This window comes from Anguilla anguilla, chromosome 4, assembly GCF_013347855.1.
Source record: "Anguilla anguilla isolate fAngAng1 chromosome 4, fAngAng1.pri, whole genome shotgun sequence".
In the NCBI taxonomy this organism is placed as follows: Eukaryota; Metazoa; Chordata; class Actinopteri; order Anguilliformes; family Anguillidae; genus Anguilla; species Anguilla anguilla.
Window position 1 is genome coordinate 48,623,686 of NC_049204.1, and position 25,341 is coordinate 48,649,026.

General features: G+C 45.5%; 1 protein-coding gene across 5 annotated transcripts in view; it reads right to left on the bottom strand.

Annotated features, from left to right (window-relative positions):
• myom1b (myomesin 1b) overlaps positions 1 to 25,341 on the bottom strand; it is a 45,096-nt gene that overhangs the window by 10,201 nt on the left and 9,554 nt on the right. For 2 of the 5 annotated variants that reach the window (XM_035415904.1, XM_035415907.1), the window contains exons 7-35: positions 24,497 to 24,585; positions 23,628 to 23,672; positions 23,304 to 23,324; positions 22,393 to 22,554; positions 21,724 to 21,885; positions 19,469 to 19,610; positions 18,438 to 18,637; positions 18,104 to 18,160; positions 17,720 to 17,844; positions 17,422 to 17,605; positions 16,847 to 17,021; positions 16,422 to 16,543; positions 14,252 to 14,269; positions 10,588 to 10,784; positions 9,328 to 9,454; positions 8,566 to 8,750; positions 8,340 to 8,454; positions 7,241 to 7,397; positions 6,881 to 6,987; positions 6,626 to 6,670; positions 6,227 to 6,363; positions 5,477 to 5,621; positions 4,158 to 4,217; positions 3,873 to 3,940; positions 3,451 to 3,564; positions 2,581 to 2,668; positions 1,897 to 1,935; positions 1,250 to 1,355; positions 538 to 701 (exon numbers count right to left, since the gene is read on the bottom strand). In XM_035415904.1, coding sequence (XP_035271795.1) covers positions 538 to 701; positions 1,250 to 1,355; positions 1,897 to 1,935; positions 2,581 to 2,668; positions 3,451 to 3,564; positions 3,873 to 3,940; positions 4,158 to 4,217; positions 5,477 to 5,621; positions 6,227 to 6,363; positions 6,626 to 6,670; positions 6,881 to 6,987; positions 7,241 to 7,397; positions 8,340 to 8,454; positions 8,566 to 8,750; positions 9,328 to 9,454; positions 10,588 to 10,784; positions 14,252 to 14,269; positions 16,422 to 16,543; positions 16,847 to 17,021; positions 17,422 to 17,605; positions 17,720 to 17,844; positions 18,104 to 18,160; positions 18,438 to 18,637; positions 19,469 to 19,610; positions 21,724 to 21,885; positions 22,393 to 22,554; positions 23,304 to 23,324; positions 23,628 to 23,672; positions 24,497 to 24,585 — 3,356 coding nt within the window. The remainder of the gene's footprint in view (positions 1 to 537; positions 702 to 1,249; positions 1,356 to 1,896; positions 1,936 to 2,580; positions 2,669 to 3,450; positions 3,565 to 3,872; positions 3,941 to 4,157; positions 4,218 to 5,476; positions 5,622 to 6,226; positions 6,364 to 6,625; positions 6,671 to 6,880; positions 6,988 to 7,240; positions 7,398 to 8,339; positions 8,455 to 8,565; positions 8,751 to 9,327; positions 9,455 to 10,587; positions 10,785 to 14,251; positions 14,270 to 16,421; positions 16,544 to 16,846; positions 17,022 to 17,421; positions 17,606 to 17,719; positions 17,845 to 18,103; positions 18,161 to 18,437; positions 18,638 to 19,468; positions 19,611 to 21,723; positions 21,886 to 22,392; positions 22,555 to 23,303; positions 23,325 to 23,627; positions 23,673 to 24,496; positions 24,586 to 25,341) is intronic. The other 3 variants (XM_035415905.1, XM_035415908.1, XM_035415906.1) reach the window with 2 other exon arrangements.

Consider the following 25,341-nt stretch of genomic DNA (forward strand, 5'->3'; position numbering starts at 1 on the left):
CGTCAATCACGAAAAGCAGGTTCAGGACTCATATCAGTTTGAAGGTAAGCTCTCTGTCATAGTCCTCTGACAACTTACCTTGCAGAGAATCATTAATCCTTTTTCTCGATTACCTCATAATCATATTGCGGTTATGACTTGTTTATACTTTATGAGTATTGCCTGGGGCTTTTTAATGCGGGTGTGTTAAGGAGCAGAATTGGAGAGAGAGAGGATTAGGAGCTTGCAGAGAGATGAACATGTCAGTTCTGATTAATATTTGACTATGAAAACTGAGCAGAATGATAATAGCCAAACAAATGTGAGGTGAGCAAACCTGAAGTGAAATAAAGATGAATAATTATACAGCATTCCAAACAGACAGCCATTGAGTGAAACACCAGCAGCTATAGCTACTCAGCTAGCATGGATGGGTAAAGCAAGTTTAGTCAGAGCCACTGGTCACAGATGAGAGCAGTGGGGGGGGGGGGGGGGGTGTATGTATGCAACATTGAAGCAGGTAGGGAGGGAGCTGGGCTGGAGAACCCTTCCTCTTACCTTGCCCAGTCAGCTCCACGGTCCTCTGGAGGCCCCCCTTGCCATCGAAGAACTCGATGGCGTACTTCCCCTTGTCCTTCTCCGTGGGCTCAGAGATCTGAAGCCAGAGCTGCTCGCCCACAACGCCACTCTTGATCCTGTCTGTGAAGGCGATGGCCGAGTCTCTGACGTTAAGAGACAGGGAGAAAAGCGCAAAAGACACAAAGCGTGAGGTCAGTGTTTTTCAGAGGAGTGCTAGTTGTTATTGTGTTATGTGAGTACATATGGGGATTATGCAGCAATGCCTGCAATGCTATTGTTATGATGTCTCCATGTACAGGAACAGAGGTCACACACAGTCACAGTTAGTACAGTAAATACTAAGGAAATTACAGTTTACTGCTGTAGTAGACACAAGGAAATAGAGATAATAGCAATTTAGGAAGTGTCTATAGGACACTGATTTGGCTAAATGCGCACACCATTCAGTAACCCTCAGAAATCTTAACGTCTCAGAAAATTACATCAAAATATTGCCCCTTGCGCAAACGGAAATCGACCACTTAAATGGTCTATAAAGATGAACACATTTTGATTATGATAAACAAATACTAAGACAAATGTGCATTCTTATCAGAGGTTATCAGCTCTGCAAAGTGTTGCAGCTTCAGATAACAAGAGAAATGGCTGAGCTACTACTACTGAAAAAGAGTAAACACACACACACACATACTTGTGCTGCCAGGTCACAAGGAGTTCATCATTGTAGTAGCTGACAAAGGTATAGAGTCTGATGCCCTCATCTGTGCTCTGGATCTTGAGTGGTGTGGAGGAATTTGCTGAGTAGAGAGGGAGATGTGAGCATGTGCAATGGGCAGCTGACCAGAGGCACACGCTTTGAGTGCTTCAGAACATCTCATTCACCCTTCATTGTATATCTAATATTTATCACCATATAACATTAATAACAATTTATGGAAAATATGTTAAATGATTTTATAGTGACAGATAATTTATAGATATGTATACATAGACTTGAATGAAATAGGAGAACTGCATATTGATTAAGCCCTGTTAGGTTACAAATAGAGGTATTTCTTATACTCTAGGGTGATAAAAAATCAGCGAAATGTACGAAGGTGAAAACTGTCAATTAAAAGTACCCTGAGGTATTGCCTTATATCCTTACACATATCACATATCCTTATGTATATACACAACTCATTTAGCAGCCATGCGTGACATATATGGATCTGTTGGCATGAACTTCATCTGTTTAATGATGTATGGGGTAATTAGTACGTTTTTAACGACTTCATTAAGAAGAATTAAGGGTCCTAAAGGGTATGGAGCCTGTTTACTATACATAGAATGACTTACCGATGACACTAAACACTGCATTCATCAAGTCCTTGAAACCTGGAACATAAATAAATAAATAATAAATAATAAATAGTCAGAATCAGAAAATGTAAGACTGAATTAAGTATAGGTTATGAAAAAATGAACTTTTCAACAGACATGTCAACAATTACAGATTTTCCATCGTATAGACCCTAGACAGGAATGTGAAATAAAAGCAATTCAAACCAAAATCAATATTTTTTCAAGTAAATCAATGCACATTAGAAGTACAAGCACACCCGTAAAAATGTGCGAATTTTCTATCCTATAGGCCTACAAATTCCTGAGAGTTTCAGAGCGAGACACACACCAGACTTGGCTGTGAGACAGTATTGTATAAACCACTGGCCCTGGGTGCCAAACCTGGCATAACTCAGCCTGCCGAGCGGCATCACGGCGTACTTCAGCAGGTCGTGAGGCCGCGGTATGCGTTCGTGTCTGAGAGCGCAGACACCGTGGGAGGAGGAACGAGAAACGAGAAACGTGCCCCGAGACAGCGTGTGGAAGCCGCCTCACAGCCGTGCGGTTCCCTCATTTCCTGTGTGCTTCGTTCTCTGTGCGCTTTCATTTCACACGTCCTCCCGGCCTCCTCCTAAATCCATGCGCTTCATTCCTGTTTACTGGTTAAACAGCGGCAGGCGCGCGAAGGGAGAGTCGTACCCTGGTCCGTCAGATTCAACTTCGCGGTGTCCGTCCCTCTGTCGTCCTTGAGCACCACTTCATAAACACCAGCATCTTTCTTTGAAATCTAAAAAAAGCGAAGGCTTAAGGGAATTAAACATGCCTAGACTGCGTTAATCTCTTCATCAAAGGGAGGCGAATGAGATGTCTAACAGAGAAGACAACAAACAGCTGAAAAGACAAGCTTTTCTCCCCTGCTTAAGATGCTGCAGGATGCACAGATGTGACAAAAAAGCAGAAGAAGCAAATGCAAGCAAAAAAAAATTAAACATGGTGGCAACGTATATGAGCTCCCAACTTTTGCTCTTCTTGGGTAGCCCTGGGCGACGGAACTTTTCTGCTCCCTTCGAGTCTGTGGCAGGGAGAGCAGGCTGCTGCAATCAGACACACACGTTACGGTCACATGACTGCTGACAGACAAGACGAATGGTGAGATGGGAACAATCATGTGTGGTTGGCCTCGGGTTCGACCCACTGACAGGGTAGGCCGACCCACGCGGTCGCTTCACCTGTGCAGGGATGGCCTAGTCCTCAGTAATTCCTCAAAGTGGCAGATGGCACATGAGGAGACTCACAAGTCCCTGTGCTTTCAAACACTGCTTTAAATCATCAGGTGTCTAAACACAGGTGTGTGAGGAATTAATAATGAAACATGGCATTTGCAGATGATTTGACCATTTGTGAAATGTCACTAAACAATAATCAAATTTCAGTGGGAAATGTGCAGATACAAATTAACATTGACAGTTATATGTAATTTATGGGCTGTGTGTGGAATGAAAGGGTTTTGAAAGGGGAGTGTCTGAGCACATTTTTATAGTTTTATACTTTTATGGCATATAGCCGCACCTGGGAAATCTCCAGGCTGAGCACTCCTTCGGTGAAGGTCAGCTTCTCGTCCACTTTGATTTCCCGACCGTCCTTGTACCAGGCTGCCACGGTCTCTTTTTTAATGTTTCCCACCTGCGGAGAGTGAGAGGCAGGCCTGGTGAGACCCCAACCCCCCAGTCCCAGGGCTGCTCAAAATAGACCCTCTCCACAGGCATGCAATGACTGCCTAATGGTGTGTCTGTAAACCACACTGACAGCTGTGACAACTGAGCTTGGCCCTTAATACAAATACTGTGCATGGGTCCTTTAAGTTTAAGTTAAAGTACACTATGAGTTCACTGTTTGTATACTAGTTAAGTGGCATTGCAGTGTTTCTGATGACACGGTTCCTCTTAATGGCAGGCCTGATTCCATTCTTAACACCGCTGGCGAAGCCTTACCTTACATTTCAACAGCACGCAACATTCCGGGGTAACCTCGTAACTCAGATACTCCACAAAGTGGGGGCCTGCATGAGCAATAGCCGTTGGAGACAAGAGAAGTAGCATCCGTTATGTTCAACAGTTTATCAACAGGCACTGTGTACACGACGCTGTGAGTTACAACTATTATTAATAATAATAATAATAATAATAATAATAATAATAATAATAATAATAATAATAATAATAATCTAAGTGCTGATTTATGGTAGGCCATATCATCTTGGTAATCTGTGCACGTACCTTGCTTTCTGAAATATTCTTTTCGCTGGAATTCTGACTGCTTCTGTATGTCCTTGAACACTAGAAAATAAATATGAGATTAGCATAATTAAAAAACCTTGAACTCCGTGTTATTTCAGTAGTAATTGTAGTTTTGGTAAGTGCCTTGGGCTCAAAATATTTTCATTGAACAGTGGCAATAAATGGGGTGGGGCTCCTCAGGGGGTGATTTAGATGTGTGTGTCAGATGTGCACTGCCACCTTAAAGTGCTCTTCACATATTTCAATATTATGCTACCAGATGCAATGTGTCACATCTAAATGAAAGAATTAATTTGTTAAAATGTGCACCATAATTTTAATTCATAAAAAACTAGGATGATGGAAGCAGTAGGGATAAAAATAAAATACTTTTGCAGTTTTATTACAGGCGCTGCAGTTTGACGCATTTAATTTAAAAGAAAATGGGGTAGAGAATGAAAAATGTGTTGAAGAAAAACCTAATTGCTGAAAATAGCAAGTAATGAGTAATAGCATTACTCATAAATGCTTAAATTAACATTGGTATGTTTCATGAGTAATACAGGAAATGGTTTTTATTGTGTATCTGAGCTGCGGCAAGTTTGTGTGTGTGCGTGTGCGTATGTGTGCACGCGCGTCTGCGTGTTTGTGCATATGTGTTTCTGTGTCTGTGTGCATACTGATCAGCAGTAAGTTCTTTGCTTATAGGAGTGGGACAGATTTTTTTCCTTGATGACTCAGAGCAAAAATGAATGGAAAACGCACTAAAACTCTGCTCCACCAGGTCTTACATTGCCCCCTAGTGGAAAATAGCTTAAACTGCTGGTAAGTCCTGAACGATGTGGTGCAGTGATAAAATGAAAATCCTCTGTCTAACTGAGGGACACAGTCCTGCATGGCTGCAATCCAGCTGCTCTTCCAGCCCTCTATAAACCACAAGCAGGAAGTGGGATGGTTGGTTAATTTATGAAGGGATCCAAAAACATCATTTGCAAAATCAAATGTGGGTTGGCCAACAGGAATAAAGGTTTGCACACAGCAGCGCATGGGGGTCAGGGTGGTGTACTTGATTTGCATAAAATAGCCCAGCTGCAGTAATGTGAGAGTGAAACTTTGTGGGCGTCAAATGGGCATTATTACTCTGTGACTCATTGATTTTGACCAATCTGAGAGTTCTAATTGAGTCTATTTAAAGAAAAGTCCTGTGATTTGTTCAGATTTGATTGACAGAGAATGGTACCTCCACCCAATTATGAGGAGCACAAAGTCTCACGTCCCAGTTGGTCCAGGGGCTACAGAAAAGGTGGGGCTAACTGTACCATCTCCAATCAGCACCAGGCTGGACTGGTTGGTGGCTTTCCCGTCCTGCAGCTGGAAGGTGTAAGTGCCTTCATCCTCCACCATCAGCGCGTCCATAAACATCTCAATGATGCCCGTGTTCTTGTCAAAGTTCATCTTGTATTTCTGAAAGGCAAAACAAAGATAATGAGCTCATTTATTTTGGTGGTAGTGGCAAGATGAGTTTCAGGTGCTACCCATGCTGAAAATATTCCCCATTTGACTTAGCCTGCACATTCTGTTGACGGAGGACACCGGAAACACATGAAGAGAAAAGAGAAATGAGGTGTATGTGCAGGGGCCTAGGGCCGGGGGCCAGGGCCCATAGCACTAAATCAGGAATGAGCCATGCGTCAGCTAGCTTTACACAGACTTTACCTTCCAATTATTCTCTGATTTAAGCCTGGGAAAGCAAGAGGGACACACCCCTCATTCCCACAATGACAGTATTTAAGTACTAAAGGGAGGAGGAAGTAGACTGAAATAAAGACTGTCAGAATGAAAGGGCACCAGAGCTATGATTATGGGGTTTGAGTGCACCTGTGCATTTGCATTTGTGTGTGTGTGTGTGTGTGTTGTGGGATGGGGAGGATGTGGATGCTTCCTGGTGTGTGGAGAGACAGTGAGCGTATATATGTTAATGTTTCCCAGTGTTGAGAGACAGTGAGCATGTATACATTTCCTGGTGTGGACAGATACACTGGGGCCAGGGAATTTTAGCATTTTCTCACCTCTCCCTGGGACAGAAGATTGTCATTGAACACGTACTCCACTTTGCCGTTGGCGGACATCTTCTCTGCCTGCAGCCAGAATCGCACACGGCCTTTCTCCAGCAGCTCCACAGCCAGCTCGGACTTGAGAGGAATAACTGAAGAGCGGTGATCTCAGTTAGCACAGTGGTTAGCACTGTGAATAGCACAGTGATTAGCACTGTAAATAGCACAGTGGTTAGCACAGTGGTTAGCACAGTGGTTAGCACAGTGATTAGCATAGCAAATCCTTACGGACAGAGATAAGGTTGGATACCAAGTAGGGAGACAACAGGATACAATGAGAGAGAGAGAGACAGAGAAAGACAGAGAGAGAGAAACAGAGACAAAGAGAGGCAGAGTTGTGCAGACTACACTCACTGGGGAACTTGTGATCGTGACTGATCTCCAGAAGTTTCTTCAGTTCTGTCAGAAAAAAACCAAAAAAGAAGAATGACCTCTCTGGCCTCCTCCAGAGCTGTAAGAGCTCAATATAAAAGTAGTGGTGACAAGTTCAGCAGAACGGGGATCACTTGCACTGGGGAACATGCTCTCTGGGGTCCTAGCACTGGCCGTGTATTAAATCTATCACCCCAACAGACTGTACCCCAGACAGGAATGTGCGGAGTGACTCACCGTCTTCATTTAAGGTGAAGCTGGCAGAAACTCCATCAGTATGGGTGACAATACAAGAATAAATGCCCAGGTCATCCTCAGACGGGGTGTTAAAGGTGGCTTTCGATCTGGGAGACGCACAAAATATTAGGCTTTTTAAAGGGCAAATGCAGCTTTCGTCAGTCAAATGTGTTAGGCTACACAAATGATGGCATATTAATAATACTACATTAAATTTGTGATCAGTTGTATCAGTAATCAAAAACATTTGCAAGACTAAATGTTGAATTTGTATCCCAAACACCAATATTTGGTTGAAAATCATGCTGGCTATACTTTGTGTCCACTGCTGAATGGATATTATAAACCCATACAACTTACTTGCCCCCTTTGGTCTCCACAGTAAGGCGAGGAGAGTCTTGAATTTCCTCATAATTTTTGGACCACACAAACTGAGAGTCTTTATTCATGTCGGAACACTCGAAGTTCATTGAGATCACGCCATTATCATCAACCTCCACAACTATCTCGTGGGTACCTAGTGGAGAACAAAACACAAAAACCATCAAGGCTGGAAGACAACTATGGCTATGAATGAGCTGAAATGGATTATCCATAAATAAATTACATTGCACATACTTTGGTAACATCACAGAACTCATTTTATCCTGTAATTTTTCTCAGAAGCAGACAGTTATGTGGTTGGATGTGACATTAATACAAAGGCATGCTCTGCTCTTTTGAAAGCAGTTCCCTCACATTTGCACTAAATAGTTTTCCTCCCGGTTTCAATAAAAAAATTTCTTTCACATATTTATGCCAATACATTTTCAAGGTAGTTTCATCCCCAACAACTCTTAATATCAAATAAAAATCCACTCTAAAGTTATTCCGTGGAATTCAGTATTTAGTCAATGGTCAAATATATAAAGCCTCATAAATATAAGAATGAAAATATCCAGCTTAAGTGTTGGGATGAAAATGATGTTAAAATAAATGAAGTTTATGCCACATTTGGCCAACCCAAACTCTAGTACCTCCATAGCTCTGCTTTCCTCTGTATGAAGTATCATATCTTCCCTCCTCTGTATCACTGTGACTGTCTGAAAGCTCACTTGCCTGTTTACTTCATCGTCTTGGCTCGTTCTGTCTACACCTCTTTTACGGAGATTCATCTTTCGCACATTGCACCACGTGACCTCATGAAGTCATCTGACCTTTACTTCACCCCACAGGGCCATTGCCTGTGGCGCAGTTTTAGCCCTGGTGCCCTCTGCTCAGCCTGTCGAGTAACTGTCACTTTGCCAGGACAGTGAAGGGGACATTACGCTAAAGCGCCTCCTCTCCTTCTGCAGCCTGGCCAGCTGCTCTTTTTAAACCGCTAGACTGACGCAATCCGCGCTTAAAAAGTGTCCCTGCTGTGTCCCTTTCAGTGTTTGGAGCGGGGGTTTAGCTGTGAAGGCGGGTGTGGCGGGCGCACCTGGACGGGTCTCGGCCAGGACAGGTTCCGTGGGCTGAGAGGCCTTGCCCACCCCCGCCTTGTTCTGGGCACGCACGCGGAAAACATAGTTGACGCCCTCCTTCAGGTCCTTAATCTGTTCACAGGGAAGGGGAAAGGCACTTAAGTACACACACGTCATCTACGGGAAGCCCAGAGGGACATACTGCCCTCTGAAGCCCTGCGCTGTGGCTGCCGGCGACCGTACCTTCATGTAGATCTTTTCCGTGGCCTTTTCGTTGACCCCCCTCCAGGCCTCCTCCTCAGCCTCTGCCTCCTTGATGTCCACATAAAAGCCGTTGACCGGGTCGCGCCCCTGGTAAACGGGCGGTTTCCACAGCAACACCAGTGAGTCCTTGCGCACCTCAGACACTTGGAGGTCATGGGGGGGGCCTGCAGCCAGAGAGAATTGACACCAGGGCCTCACTATGTACGTCAGCGTGGGTATATGAGTACAGCTCTGACACCGCTGCCATGACGCCGAACATGGGGGCGGAACTTCAGCGCATCCCTATAGTACGTCAGCACTGACACGGCAATGACATTACTGCCACACTGCATTCATTCCCAGAGATGAGAGATAAGGAAGCATATATCGAGAGAGCATGATTGTTCGTAACCGGCTCATAGTCAGACTGTGTGCTCTAACTATACACACCATTTCGATGTGGTTGTAGATCTCTGTTCAGTATGAAAGACTTCCAGGAATATAAGATAAAATTATTTTGAAGTAAACGATGCAATGTGAAAGTACAACGTGCACAACACTACACATCTAGTATATTTGTTGTTCTGGGCAATTCATTTTTTTCTGTTTGTTTTGCAAAATCAGAAAACCTGAACGTAATATTCTGCCTCTGAACACACAACTGATGAAATAAATGTGGATGTGACCTGGCACTGCAAACATGACATATGGATGTGAATGTGACCTGGCACTGCAAAAATGGCATCCGGGTGTGGAGCTGACCTGGCACGGCGATGGTCCACTCCTCACACTTGAAGGTGTCGCTGGGCATGGAGGGGATTCCCACGCCAGCCATGTTGGCGGCGCGTACCTGGAACTGGTACAGCATGTTCTCCTTCAGCTCCTCCACCTGGACAGACAGAATGCAGAGTCTGAAGTCAATACTGAAAAGAGCACATTCTTCAGCTGTCCCTCCATTTCCTCCCAATTTGGATAGATGAATCGCATTCACCAGCCTTGTTCATTGCTGCAACTTTAACCCGGGAGAGCACAGAAAACCACAAAGCATGCAATGTCAAGCCACTGCTTCTTATTACACCACAATCTGCATGTTGAGCTTGTACTGTCATTGCAGGCAGTTCATGTATAGCTTTGAGCAAGTAGACTGTGGACCACCGATTGACCAGCAGGGGTCAGTGGTGAGCAGTTAATGAATCCCTCCCTCCCTGCTAGACACCAAGGCCAAATATGTGGGTTCATTCCAATCACTTATTTCATTTGTCCTCGTCTGCTCGGTCCTCGCGTGACTCGGAAGTCGATGGAGGTATGCCATCTTTAAGGACATTCCAATCCATTAAATGTGCCTTGGAGGAGCAAGGAGGCTCCCAGAGGAGAGTTAATCGAGGAGACACGATTGCAGTCTTTGCAAAAGTCTTTTTTCAGAACAAGTGATTTATAAGAGATGCAAGGATTTAAAACCGGAATTAACCCTGTGTATCCGTGTTGTGCAAGCTAGCCACAGGCGCAGTTCAAAGTCAATGCCCAGTCCATTGGGTCCATCCATGCGCTGGAACTGCCATAATGGGATTAGTCACCAGACAGCCCAAACACTTCCTAAGTAAAGAGAAAAGGTGCTACTAATGCTGGGTGTTATCAGTAAGAGTTTTGCATTCAGTGAAATAGAGAACAACAGTTATTTGAGTTCATACTCTGTATAGGGCGATCTCATCTGAGAGATGAATTACATAGGAACAAGCGCAAAATTTTGTGCAAATCTGCGAATCCATTCGGGAGTTATGCGCCTTTTTGTGATAGGCCACGCCCATTGCCACGCCCCCTCTTGGTCAATAGGCCTGAAAGTTACTCAGCTCTACCTTCGGTCATGACCAACCTCCACACCAAATTTCAGCCTCCTGGGGTGAAAACTGTGGCCACTACGGAGTGGGACACTTTTGTGGACCAAACGACTGACCGACCAACCGACCGACAGACAGAGCTATAGAGCTGCGGTCGCAGCTAAAAAGGCAGAGAGGTTTGACTCACTCTGTAAGCTCGCTCGCTGACTGCCTTTATGTTGCCTTCATGCCACTGCCCTGGCACCCCACCGATGACCTCCCGGTAGTCCACGAAGTAGCCGGTGATGTCTGCTCCACCAATGAACGTGGGCTGCTTCCAGCCCAGGACCATGGAGTCGCGCACGCTCTCCAGCACGGTGATGTCATGGGGAGGGGTAGGGGACGCTGGGGGTGACACACACTCAAGTTAACCATCGACTGCTTCCCGTGGCAGCTTTACACCAGTCACCTCAGAACAGGATTGGACCCAACTCAATGTATACCCCTAGGCCTGCCAGACTTTCTGCATTACACTTCTCACTCCTTTAGCATGGATTTTATCCGATTGCTACAGAACACTTGAAATCCAACATTCTATTTAGGTTTCAATGGTATTTTAAAGGCAGAAGTGTGTCAGGGGATACCATATTTAGGGTTGACCTAAATTGGTCACTGGTCGTAAAGGTCATTACCTGTTACTGTGCTGGATTGTCAACCCATAAATCCCATAATTAAACAATCAGGCAGGTTCTTCAGTTTCCAAGTGGAAAATAGATTACCCCTTTTCTGACACTGCGGCACAAAACCATAGAGCATTCAAGGGGACAGTTCTTAAATGACCACTCTGGGAAACAGGACTCCATCTGAATGGATGCCTTCTAAATTCCACAGGTATAGGCTGTCCCCCCCGTATGTATGGGGGGGTGACCTGGACCGAGGGGAGGGTGGATGTCGATATGGTGGCACACTATGGAAAGGTCACAGATATCCAATTCTGAGGCAGCCTGTTGATCAGCACACCGCGTCTCTGGAGCTAGCCCTAACCCCTCCCCTACCCACCCCCACCCCCCTCCAGCTCCCTGTGTGGTGGCTGTTAAAGTGCCATCTTGTCCTGACGTGACAGCGGCGCGGCTGGCCCGTGTGGTGAGCCGCGCGCGGTGGAGAGGTGGCACACACGCAGCCCAAAGAGTGAACGCCGTGAGTTACGAGCGTGAAAGACGCTACGACAATACCTCACACAACGTCTAGAGCAGAGACGGCGCTTAGAGGCGCAATGATCTCACCACAGACGCTTTAATGTATGTAATCCTGCAGACAGGTTATTAAATAATGAAAATCCTTTCTGTAAAAATGTTTCAGTCTGCCAGTACACAGAATTACATCAAAAGTCTGTTCAAAGCATTATCATATGAATGTAATGCCTGCATGAGATAATTTTATCCCTTTTTTGATCATTGCATCCTCTACCTTTGGATTGCCATGAAAATACCAACTTACCTTTGAAAGAAAATGGTTTTGATATTGTTCTCCTCTCATTGGCACTTACACACTGACTCTAATTGGTCATTCCACCACAGGAATCATATGGCTGAAGTGCTCACAGAGGGAACAGTTGTTATCTTACCTGAGAACAATCCAGATATGTTTGTAGTACCTTATTGTGTGTAAGAATGTTAGGGCCCACAAAATTTTGCCTTTGGACCCTTAGCATCCACATGACCCAATTTCTAGAGAATACAACACCCCCGGTATTATTTACCCCTGTTGTCCCCCAATCTTATTTCTGGAAATGGAATGTACATTGCATAGTGAAATACAAGGCTTACTGTTAAAAGTATGTGGCAAATATAAGTACATAGCTATAAATATTCAGCAAATTCACAATTCTTAACACGTTCAGTTTAGGAGTTCCATGCAATCTAATGAAACACATTAACAAATGAGTCCGAGCAGACTTCAAATTTTCCTTAACTTCAATTAAATATGATGCCACAGAAAAGAACTCCATTGCCTTCCAAGTTACCTGTTTTTTTGCCATGATTTTAATTGAAAGGAAAAATGTATACTCTGCCAGGAGCCATTTCAGAATGCATTTCTTTATGAAGCTAGCAAACTGGGTATGTTTAGAAGGGTAAAGAATGCGATCTGTTCACTATTTTTCAGACTGCCAGTGAGGGGCATTAATGCACCACAGAACGGCTGCTGCTGCTGCCTGTGGCCATGAACAGCTTCCAGACCACGATCCTGAGAGTCCAGGTTTGGACAGGGGGACCTGCAGAACTGATTTATGGGGGCAGTGTGAGCCGCGTGTCAAACAGGCAAATGTGACCGCAGGAAAAGGTGACTCTCTGATCTCAGAATAGAAAACTGGCCGTGCTGTGAAGGTAGACTGCAGACCTGCAACCTGAACGGTCCAGGTTAAACGACGATGCTGCACCGGGGCCAATGGCCTGCAATCTACACTCTCTCTCCTCACTGAGCCATTGGTCTCCCAGCTGGGGATACTGATATACATACTTATAATTGGCTTACTTAAAGTACTTGGAATGTTCTGCCATTAATACCTATTAAATTTGGAAATGCATGTATCTGAATGTACTATGGGAGCAACTGAGGAAAAAAAAAGGTACAAGTGGTACCAACACTTTCCTCCATTTGAAATTTGGATGCATGAGGCAGAGCTAAATTAATCAGGCTTAGACTCCAGTAACAAGCTGAGAAAAAAAACAGTTAATTGTTGTGTTTAGGATAAGTCAACCGAATTTTACAGCTTTTCAACCTTAACTCATAATGACAGGTGTGAAGTCTGAGTTCAGAGAGACATTTCTGTCAAACGTCACTCACCTGCATTAACAAAACAGGAGGACTAGCGTAGCATTTGTTTTGGCAGAGATTCAATTGCAGGCACGACAAGGCCGTGCGCTAATCAAAACCTCTTATTTAATAAGCTGACAGCTTCACCGGACCGCAAGAAAGGCATTAACACCTTTTGAATTCCTCATCATGCTGGCTACTGGCCACATTTGAGCTGCGGATCTTCAGGGATGACGAGAGTAAAGGCGTTCACGCGGCACAGTCAGTCGCAGAGCCGGGGCTAAGGGCTAAACTGCAAGGGTGGTCAGGGTCAGCAATGACCGCTACTGTTCTTAGTCACCACGGTGACAAAAGAAAATGGCCTTGGATGTATCGAGTGATGAAAAGCATATTGCAATGAGGGCCTAGAGCAAGTATAATGCACATACTGTGCCAAGTGCGTAGTGCAAAGTGAATAATGGTAGTTTTTACGAGGTAGATTTTTTTTCCCCATGTCAATGAATCCTACTTGGCACAAGAAGCATGGCCAAATGCCTTAAAGAATAAATTGATGCCTTCCAAAGCAAAATAAATAAATAAATACAGCGAAAGTGGTCAGATGAAAAAAAGATCTATATCTGCTTTCAAAAAGGATGTGCAAAAATATGAAAAGGGAAATGAAAATGAAGGGGATAAAAAAGATGGAAAGAGGAATAGAATGATGTCTTTGGAGCCCGAGGCTCTGTAGCTCTCACCTGGGTCAATGTATCTCCTGGGCCTTTCTCTCTCCCACTTGGGGGCGGGGGCAGCGCCAACAGAGGACTTACGTGGCTGTTCGGCAGCAGCGGTTTTTGCCAGCGCGGCCACGGGCAGATCCCGCCCCTCAGCCTCCTCCCATCTACTTACTGCGGGCCCTGGCGCTACCGAGTCTGAGCCAGCGGCCCCAGCCAGGCGGCTGGCCCACGGCCTGTACTTTAGCAAAGTGTCAGGGGTTCGCTGGGAGGGCTCATGCTCGCCAGCCCAGCGTGGTGTGTGCTCTGTTAGTCCCACAGTTTTACCCCACGACTCTGGCAACACACCATGAGGTATTCCGCCCCCTACAGGAGTTAGCAGAGAATAGCAAGAAGAAAAAAAAAGAAGCAATTTATTCAGGCAAAGGTCCACTCCAACCAAAATAAATAAATAAATAAAACAGAAATTACGTAAATCAATTGAAAGAAATAATCAAGAAATGAGATTAGAGCATTTCAGATAAAAGTCATTCAAAAGTCTTCATTTTTGTTCCCTCTCACTTTGGCAAACACATAAAAATGAAGACAAGATGATCAACGGGATGACATCTGGGTGGAGGCACATGCAGAAGTGTTAGTGTGCGAGTGCATTCGGGCTTTGTGCCATCCTTCATGAAAGTCTCACACTTCTAATTGGTAATGAGGCTGGAGGCCGTTTCTCAAACCTGAAACCAGAATAGCTTGTGATATTCATCTCCTTGAACTACTCGTCAAACTGCTACAAAGGATTATTCATCACCTGCCATAAAATGTAGTGAAAATGATGCAGTGAAAGGTATTGTAGGTCTGAATAGAAAATGCTTCAGGAGTAGATATGTAGGAACACATAGTCTATGTTGTGATGTTTTATTCTGCATTAATACTAACAATGAATATGCAAAACTACTATATTATTCCCATAAAATGTCACTAGTGCAGCCTATGTAGAGGACAGAGAGAAACAAATCCCTCAACGCAATTACCAAGTGTGTTTCATAAGGGAGAACAAAGCATGCTGCTCAGCACAAAGCGTTCCTATGGAGACAGGGATGAGTACGATATATCAGTTAAAGGATGGGGTGAGCGGTCATATGACTTCACAGATAAAAGCTGTTATAGCAGTGGCAATGCTACTATCAGGCCTTATTATAGCAAATTACGATCTTGTCTTATTAACACCACATTTTACAAACTGGAATTGTTTGTACTTTCTTCAAGGTTTGAGTAACTTTGATAATACTTACAATAAGAAGACACAGAATGTGCAGCTTACTGCAAAAAATATATAAATGTTACGACAGGATTTACTAACTTTATAAATCTAGGTTGTTTTCAATGTGGAAAGAATGTCAGTGTAATGGAAAAGGCATAATTTTTGTGTAGAATGAAAGCACAGAATGAAAGGTCTTATTTCTTTTTTTATTATTTATTTATTTATTTATTTATTTTGGGTGTTCAGCACATTGTGTTGCAAATTAGTATGAAATGTGCATTATAAATAAAGACTGATTGATTGATTGATTGACTGAAATGAAGTTGTGTGTTCAGTAGCAATGCCACTGCTGCTAGTATTCTCAGAAGGGAGACTAGGAAAGGAGTGCAAGGGCGATGACAAGCAGACACACACTCTGGAACTGGGGTTCGGGTGAGAAGGGCTACCTTTCTGGCTGCTCGCGTTCCCAGGAAGAGGGGAAGGTGTGTAGGGATGTGACAGAGTGTGGAAGACTGACTGGTTTGTAGCCACCACTACGTTGGATCGCAGTGACCCAAGCTAGAGGAAGCCTACAAGTCCTTTCTTCACGTGAGGAAGTGCAGGGGGAGGGGCAGGGGGGGTGTGGGGGCGGGGCTTGTTTCTGTTACTACAGTGCGGAACAATGTGGGCGGTTACACAGTGGACCCATGGGACACAACGGGTGGATATCGAAATGCTGATGATACACAGAGCTGAGGACATGTCTTGGTGAACACAAGGACAATAACAACAGCAAGAACACTTGAAGGCTGTCTAACATTGCTGTAAAACGTTCTTGGGCATTTGTCCCGTCTTCAACATAGCTGACAATCATCACAAGTCATCATGTACAGGAATTATATTAAACCCTTCAATGTCCCTGTCATTTCCAGACACCAGACAAGGCCTGCCTATTCTTATTTAGCACAATGCCGAATGCCTGTTCTGCTGTTACATGTAGCTTATCCTGTGCATGGAACAGAGAGAGAAATAGCACAACGTGTTCCTTTGGCAATGGTCACAGTCTGCAGTCATAGCTGATGGTTAAAAAAACATCAGATCGAAATATGATTGACTTAATTAAATAATTATGAGAAGGAGTTAGCATAAAATCCTGAAATTAACCTGGCCTCGTCGTGCACACTTGACTTACAAGAACTTATAGGCCTCTTATAATTTTGATGGACGGGTAAGTCCACAGAAGGCAGCATGATTCAGATGTTCTCAGACGGCCCTCGGCTCACTTACCGATGGCGGCCTTGACTTCGATAGCCTCTGACTCCTGTGAGTAGTCACTGAGCCCGGCGGCGTTCAGAGCTCTCACCCTGAATACGTAGCTCTCCCCCGTCGTGAAGCCATGGCAAACAAACCTGCGCTCGGCACCACAGGAAAGAGGCAGGGTTACGGTCAGGACTGCCAGCTCTCAGCAGCATTCAAAGGAACACTTCGGCGGATTAGCACAGCCAGAGCCTTCCGAGGACATCGCCGTTATGACTCAGGCGAAGGACACGCCGCGCTTATCGATGCAGGAAGCTAACGTGCTGCGGGAGTGGCCGAAAGGCCCTGATCCCACGGCTCATAATCCACGATCAGCATGCTGAGATGAATCACACTTTAAGGCTGGATGCCTCAGCAACCCCCCCCATCCAAAGACCCCGCCCTTCCCAGGCTACCTAGTGCCTTTCACTGGCTTGTTGTTGCAGGGCTCCCAGACTTTGCTGCCCACCAGGCTGCTCTCGATGTAGTACCCCACCAGCTCCGTAGCGTTCTTGGACGCCTCCCAGGACACCACCACCGAGGTGTCGGTGTTCCTGGTGGGCACCACACGGCCTGGAGAGGAGGGGATGTCTGGAGCCGGAAAGGACATAAACATAATCACCCCATTAGTTCTGATGACTTCAAAGGTAGAAACTCAATAAATAATAAAAGTACAATTTTTAATACAGCCAAATATAAAATACAAGATATTGATTTTCACCCGCGTACAGAACAAAATCATTCTTTTGCATAATATACTGCATGATTTCATGGTTTGCTTAGTGACATGTATTCTAGAAAATTCTGAGATTCTATTCTAGAGGTCTGTATTAGACATGTAAAGAATGGAACTATTTAAAATAGGTACTTGACCCAGGTCAAATACGTACACACACTTTTTTTTTTACTTTTTCACTCATTTCATCGTGTTCAGATACATTTCATGTTTTCCCCCTCGCCACCCCTCAGCACAGCTCTGTGGTACGCTCACCCAGCTTGTCCCCGACGGTGGTGGCTTCGGTGGGGTCGGATGGCTCCCCGACGCCGGCCGAGTTGCAGCAGCGCACGCGGAAGCTGTAGGACTTGCCCTCGGCGAGGTCGAACAGGGCGAAGCGGGGGGACTTGACCGGGATCTCGGTGTTGACCCTCTGCCAGCTGTCTGTCCCAGACACGCACTGAGAAAGGACAGAGCGCAGTCATAGAAAGTCTCTCACAAGGGCAACCCAGGCCATGACAACTGTCTTTACAAAGGAGGGAGCCGGGCCACTGCTGATCAGAATCCAGCTTACCTTCTCCACATAGTACATGATGCCCTCGTGGCCCCTCTGCCCTGGGGGCTTCCAGCTCAGCACCACATAGTTCTTGGTTGCCTCGGTGACAGCCAGGTCACAGGGTTTGCCAGGGACCACACCCTCTGAAAGGCGAAAGTGGCATGAAGAACAGACAGGGCTGCATTTAAGTGGAGGGCAAAGCTCATCTACTGTACAAAAATATATTGATTTCCCCAGTAAGTCATTCTTAACATATCACATAAAAATAAAATAACACAAAGGATGGAGACACTGACAGAGATAATGTATACTGTATACTACTGTATATCTAAATGCAACAGGGGCAATACTGATTATTAATTACTGTATAAGGAATATAGAGTATGAATATGCGCTTTGTACCTGCAGGCTCCTCCTCTGTGACAATAATCTGTCCAGTCCAGGGGGCTGAGGGGTGACCTTGGACACAGGAAGATGAAAGTGAGGAGTTTGACTGCAAGCTAGTCGTACCTTCGGTTTTAATTCAGCTTCATTCATGGCACTGATATCATGACTCGGTGAAGGACATACTCATCGTTACGAGAAAAAGACAAGATAAGAGAATCACTCAGGATGAACTCGGCCTGTTTCCTTATTCAGTAATACGGTACCTCCTCCAAAGGTCGGAAGTCAAGGCTGTGTGGCGTGTATTTTTAAAGACTTTGCGGGGGGAGAGAGTTCCCGCGAGCCCGTGTACCTTTCATGCGAGCGCGGTCGGCAGGGTCCATGGCCGCCACGGGCTCCGAGACGCGGGACGGCCTGCTCATGCCGGACTTGTTGACGGCACGCACCCGGAACACGTAGGAGCGGCCCTCCACCAGCCCCGTCACGGGGAAGCGGGCAAACTTAATGGGGGTGTCATTGCACTGGCTCCAGTGGGTGGTGCCCACCTCACATCTGCAAACAGCGCACAGCGCTATCAGTGCACAGCTGTAACTGGGGACCTCACAAGCAGCACTTAGGGTTTCTTTCGTCAAGCGCAGCTGAAAAGTGCATTAAAAATGTCTCCTCATGCATCTTTTCCCTGTATATAAACATCCCACACAACGGCTTCCACAAAAGATGATAAATATTGTCGCTGGTGGGAAATTACCTCTGTACTGAGCACATAAAGTATTAACGCGCATAATCCATTTGAAATGAGCTGCATACAAATTTAATGGAAAGTCCATTGATGTGTGTGAGGGCATCTGCACATGATGTAGGAGCGTGCGTCATTGACATCGTCACACTGAAGTGTGTGTGTATCTGTGAGTGTGGGAAGGGGGCGGGGGGGTGGTCTGGTGAGGGGGTGGCGGGTGTTAGATCGCAGGAGTTGCACGGGGGAGCGGTTTGTTCAGCTGTGACGTGATAAGCTTAGGATTTCCCTGCCGACTCCCACGCCAGGTCCGCTCCGCTTCACTGGGAGAGACCCCGCATCGCCCTGTCACTGCCTGGGATTACCCAGCGGCCTCCTGGGTAATTCATATTCATTCACTCAGAGGACCCAGAGGGCTTTCGTGCGCAGCGATTACTCAGACAAGCATAGAGGCAGAACAGAAAGAAAGAAAGAAAGAAAGAAAGGAAGAAAGGGAAATGGCAATCATTTCTCTTTCAAGACAGAAAGGTGGGACACAGAAACCTCAAGAGAGGGAAGGTGAGAGAAGAAGACATAAAGGCATACAGAGAGGGATATACGTTCACAGGGGCAGAGAGATACCGTAGAGATACAGTGTAAGATAGCCTGACCTGTCCACAAAGTATCCAAGAATGGAACTCCCCCCATCCACTGCTGGCTGTTTCCAGGTCACAATCACGTAATCCTTATTGGCATCCTGACAGCACACGTCTAAAGGAGCAGCTGGAGCTCCTTCCATCTCCGCATCAGCATCTGACGCACACACACACGCACACACACACAGATATACACACATTTCACAACAGTTACAATTCACCCACATCATTTACAATTCAAATACCGTGCCAGGAACAGTACCGCTGACACATGCAGTGAATAATTAGACAATCAATCACCTCTGGTAGCTACACAACCTCAAGGCCTTTCCCACTAACAGGTTAAGTTCACACTTTATATTGAGACCTCCGATAGCCATAATTACTATGAGCAAGTTTGGTGTGAAACACAGAGAGTAAATGTGTCCTGTTTTCCCAGTATTTCACCTTATACTGTATGTAACCCTGAAACAGGTTTTTTTTCTGAGCTTGAAATGCGTAGACAGGCCTACAGTAACAAAAGCTCCTGCTTTGAGGTCTGCCAAACTCCATAGAGTCGCATGAGTCTTGGCCGAGAATGCTGCTCTTCTTTAAGGCTAACACAACACCCCCAGAGTGGACCTTTCTGCAGTGGGGGACAGAATTAGAAGAAGCATGCCCCATGTGAGTGAAACCCGATAAGAAGGCTGCCTCTTAAAGACGCAGCGCGGGGAAATGATCACCACGTGAGTGAACTTCTGAAAGCGCCTATGAATGTTTCACATGATCTCCCGCGTGGAGTCAGCCGCGTTCTTCCTCTGCATCGCCCCAGGCGCCGAATTAAACGGCTGCGTATAAGGAAGCGCACAAAGGCCGCTGTCCCTCTTGGCGAGCCTGTGTATAGGGAACCTTTAATTATGTTCATTGTTCACAGCCAAATAGAAGCTACTTGATAGCTTCGAGAATAAACTTGGATGAATACAATGAGCTCGGATGGCCTGGTCCTGCTGTGGTCAGTGTTTCTAACAATTACCCCAATACTCTTTTATGGGTAGATTCACTTGTGAATAGATATAACAAGTGAACAATTTCTGATACCTGGATCTATATAATGAAACAACAGTATAAATTATGCATGTTCACACACACGCACAAGCACGTGTACGATTTCATAAAAACATACCATTCAAGAATTCTCAGGCAAGTAAGAACCATATGCAGCAATGCGCATACATTTGTGTTATTAAAATTGTGGTCATTTTCTCATCCAACGAATAAACTTTTTGGCAGTGATCAGATAGCGGTTATCTCTCCCAGGTACAAAATCCTTGCATGTTACTCTCAGCCAAGTGAGAATGTGTGAGAAGGAGTTGCCATCCTCCAGGTCTCAATGAGAACATTCTATTATGTGTGGTGATGACATCAGCAACAACAGTGCTCCAGTGGACTCCCTGACACAAAGTACACATACACACACACGTGCAAACACACACATCCACACACATACACACACACTCACACACGTGTAAACACACATAGACATGCACACACACAACCACACACACACGTCCAAACACACACACACACAAACACACGTCCACACACACACACACACACACACGTCCAAACACACACCCACACACACAGAAGGGAGCACACATGCTTGCGAGTCTACGGCTACACTAGAGACAGCTGGGACTGCTGTCCGACCTTGGCCTGCAGCAACTGTTCACTGTTGGGAACAGTTGACAGAAGGCACATGGAAACTGTGACACAGCCCTCTCTCGTCTGTCCATAGATTATACCTGAACATGACACTGACCCCTCCTTTAACCAATCACAAGCCTCGGAATCCAGGATACACCACATCTGGAGCACAGCTAATAAAATGGCACAATAAAAAACCACGAGGGGTCAGGCACTGTTGGCATTTCTGAGCGCGTGAGTGTATGTCATGGGTGGCAGGGGTTAGGGAAATACTATGAATTGCCTGACTATTTTGTACGAGGAAAGGAAACACCACACACATACAGAGAACCCAGGCTTTTAAAACAAAGCAGTCCCTCGTTGACCTTGTTCCCCAATGCTGGACACAAACACTGTATGGAAAAGTGTGTGTGGGGGGGCAAGTGGGGCCACATGGCCTTGCATTTGGGAGTGATATAAGGTAACATATATATAATATGCGGAAATGACCTTGTGTGTGCTTCTGCTGCATTACTAACACAAGACCCTCCTGTTAGGCACATTAAAGTTATCTTGGGCTTCAGGTACCCCGAGCTCCCCCTCACCTCGGACGAAAACGTAGGCGGAGTAGGTCTCGTAGCCGGACTTGGTGGCCACACGCAGGGTGTACAGGCCTTCATCCTCCTTGTTGAGGTGGGGGAGGGTCAGGGTGGCCCGCTCTCCGCTCCAGTGAATGTGCACCCATTTAGAGGCCTGAAGGAGAACATCTGAAGGACAGGGGAACGGCACGCAGGGAACAAAGGGTGCCGTTACCGTGGAGCTGTATGAACTCTATACCAGACGCACGGTGCACTCGGTTTACCCTCTACTGCTGATGCGCCATTTTAAATCTCTAACTGTCGCCTCATGATGAAGTAGCATTCCTGGGCTAAATGCATTTTCATCATTCATAATCAATGTGCAGTTCTTGTCACATAAATGTGTCAATGAAATTGTGTTTTATATGACAGAGTCTGTCATTAAAACAATAGTTTCTGAGGCATTAAATTGAAAAATTTGAGTAGTTTCAAGAGCAATACTAATCAATGTGAAATTATATGAAATAACACCCATCCCTGACTTGCACTCACATCATAATTCTTAATAAGTGGCCTGTCAGTGTAGAGGCAGACACTGGCATTGTGAAAGCGTATCAGTAACCAAATGCATCATGCAGTTGACAACACCAGCGCTAAGCTAAGCGCAAAGCTAAGACCCTCCCCCTCTCTGCTTACCGTCTCTGTACCACTGCACCTCGGGCTGGAAGCGAGGCAGGTTCGGGGAGATGATCACGGTGCAGCCCAGGCTCAGGGTCTCCCCCTCCCGGCCGAAGGAAACGCTGAACTTGTCCACAAAGTGGGTCTCGAACGTGACGCCATACTCAGAGCAGAACCCATCTACGGAGGCCACAGGCAACAAAGGGGTATAAATTTCACCCAGGCTAAATAGGAGACCCATGGCCTTTGCACAGGCTTCATATCATGCACAAGAATGCATATAAAACATTCTACAACCAAGAACACAAAAAACACAAAAAAAAAATATTTATCAGAGATGCTTTCTGTGGGACAGATACAGACATCGACCTTGTTAACAGAGAAGAAACAGAGAGTAGGAAAAAAACACAAAAATAGATCTCCGTTCTCAAGCAAGACCCATCGACTGCAATTAAACATTGAACACCAAGGTTGCACGAACACCTTAGAGTAACTGGAATACAACATAGATGCACCAGAGAGTGCCCTCTGCAGTGAAACACATGGGGAAGTGAAGGCACAGTAACATGCGTGAGACCACAGTGCACTTCAATAAGGGTGAAATCTGAGGGATTACTTCAGCACCATCGCTAGCTGACACTTCTCATCACATGACCCACCCACTGGAAAAAGAGTGTGAACACATGTTGAGGTCCAACTAAAATGTCTCACCCTGTATCAAAGCCAAAGTGATTTACTATGCCCAGGTACAGAAATACTTGGTGTGAAACTATAAAACATGAGCGTTCACGCAATGTGACCAGTTAGGTACCAAGGGGATATTTAGAAGGCACAATCCCATGCAGTAGGCCAAGATTCAGTGAAAACATCAACGTCCACATTGAGATCAAAGACCCTGAGGCACCGTCCATACCCACACGCTCCTTTACCTGCATTGTCCACAGGCCCTTCTGTAACCAGTATTGGGGAAACAGAGAGGCCATTAGATCATTAAAACCCAGACATTTCTCAGTGCCTCACCACCAATCATCACTCTGGCTGAACAGGAAGATAGTTTGGACCTTTCTAGAACTTTAGTGCTCCATGCATTCAAGCTAAAACGAAGCCATTAATGCTGCTCTGTGAAATGATGTCTGCATTGTTAGATAGATCTGCCAGCTTTTCAGGTAGCCACTTGTGTGTGAGAATATGAAAATTATTAGTTACTCAAGTGTTGAAATAATAGTGATAAAAGAAAATTGGGTGTAACTTACGATGCCTTGGAGCAGGAAGTGAATCTGGAACATCTCCTTTGAATCCTACAAAGAGGAAAGAATATTTACATTCGAGACCATTTTGAAAACAGTGACACAGACCAAAGCTTTCATTTCATTGAAAGTTATCAAACAAAATGTCACCCAAGGCTGCTTATCACATTTCCAGAGTCACTAGCAGGTCTGCCAGTCACTGCATTTGTTTACAGGCAACTTGTGAGCGTTGATGAGAGAGCTGCGTAGGAAAAATGGCAGGTATGACGAGGGCAATAGGGACGAGAATACATGTGACTCAGACACAAAAGGTCTCCAGTGGGGCAGCTGGACTCCAAATACCTAGTGCTCTTTAAGCATCCACCTGCAGAGCTCTCAGGACTGGCACTGAGAACCCAGGAAAGGACAAGTCCAGCGGGGGTACCTGGCTGCCACTCATTCTGACTCAGGATTGGTGCCCTACAGGGCACATCTGCTGTAGAAAGCGCATTCTCCTGGCGAGGGCTCGTAGGGTTATTGATCACTATGTGGGCCTGCGGAGGGAGGTGCCGTCTAAGAGGGGAAGGCAGGGAGTCTGTTCGTTCTTCTTGGAGGTGAAGGTCCCCAAAGGCCCCGCCACATCAGCCATCAGCCTGAGTTTGACAGAGCTGACAGCTCCCCTGTCTCATGCCCATCTCCACACCCACAGAGGAGCCTTCAGCAGCCTGACAGCTCAGTGGCCTTAGGCCCCACAGACACGCAACACAAGGTCTTACCGGCACTGCCTGCGATCCGCTTTAACGGAAGCTGAGTGAGCTACAACCTTCAAGCCTGACAGATGAAGTCTGACACTTGACCTCGACAAAGGAAGGATTCGCGAGGCGTTGCAAACTCACTTTTCACTACGATGGAGGCATAGGCGGACATCTCCCCTTTCGCGTTCATGGCAGATACATGATACTGAGCAGTGTCATCAAAATCGCATCTGAAACCAGAGAGCTGCATATGAACGCCATATTCCAGACACCTCTCCTCTTTGCATACTTCACCTGTACATTCCTGCCCACATCAGAACTAAATCACAGTAAAATGTCCCGTGTTAATTCAACACAGTTTACATAGTGGCCATAGTGGCCATAGTGGCCATAGCGGACTCATAAAACTCTGTAAGAGTTGATTTAATACTGAACATTTTGTCGTTATCTGTAAAGAGGTCGCATATTCCAACTTTCCAGACATAAACACATCAACAGGATAAAAACAGTAGAAAACTGTCCTGCAACATGTGTTGTATGATCCTGATTTCTATAGTTCCAATACTTATTACAATGCTTGATTGAGCTTTTTGGCATATCAATGTATGTTTTTGTTAATATTCACATTTCTTTTCTTATTCATTTAATTTTATTCCAGTATAAGTTTTATTGTGCTCTCATTGCCAGAAAATGTCCCACACTGTTTTGGACTGTAACATTTAGAATCCCAACTGCAAAAAAACCCTGCCAGGGGGAGGGGAAGTGTTTTACTTGGTCCTCTCTTGTCCAAAAATACGTTACAATAGCAGAAGTGTTCCTTTATCTTGAGTAGATTCCTCCTACATGTCTGTGTGCTATTTTTAATTGACCTCTTTGTTATCAAAAGCCAAGCGGAGGGTTGAAAATGACTGGTATCATATGACACCCAGGACAACCAACTGCTGTTGGTACCTGCATGAGCCCAGCTCACTGACAGACAGAGGGAC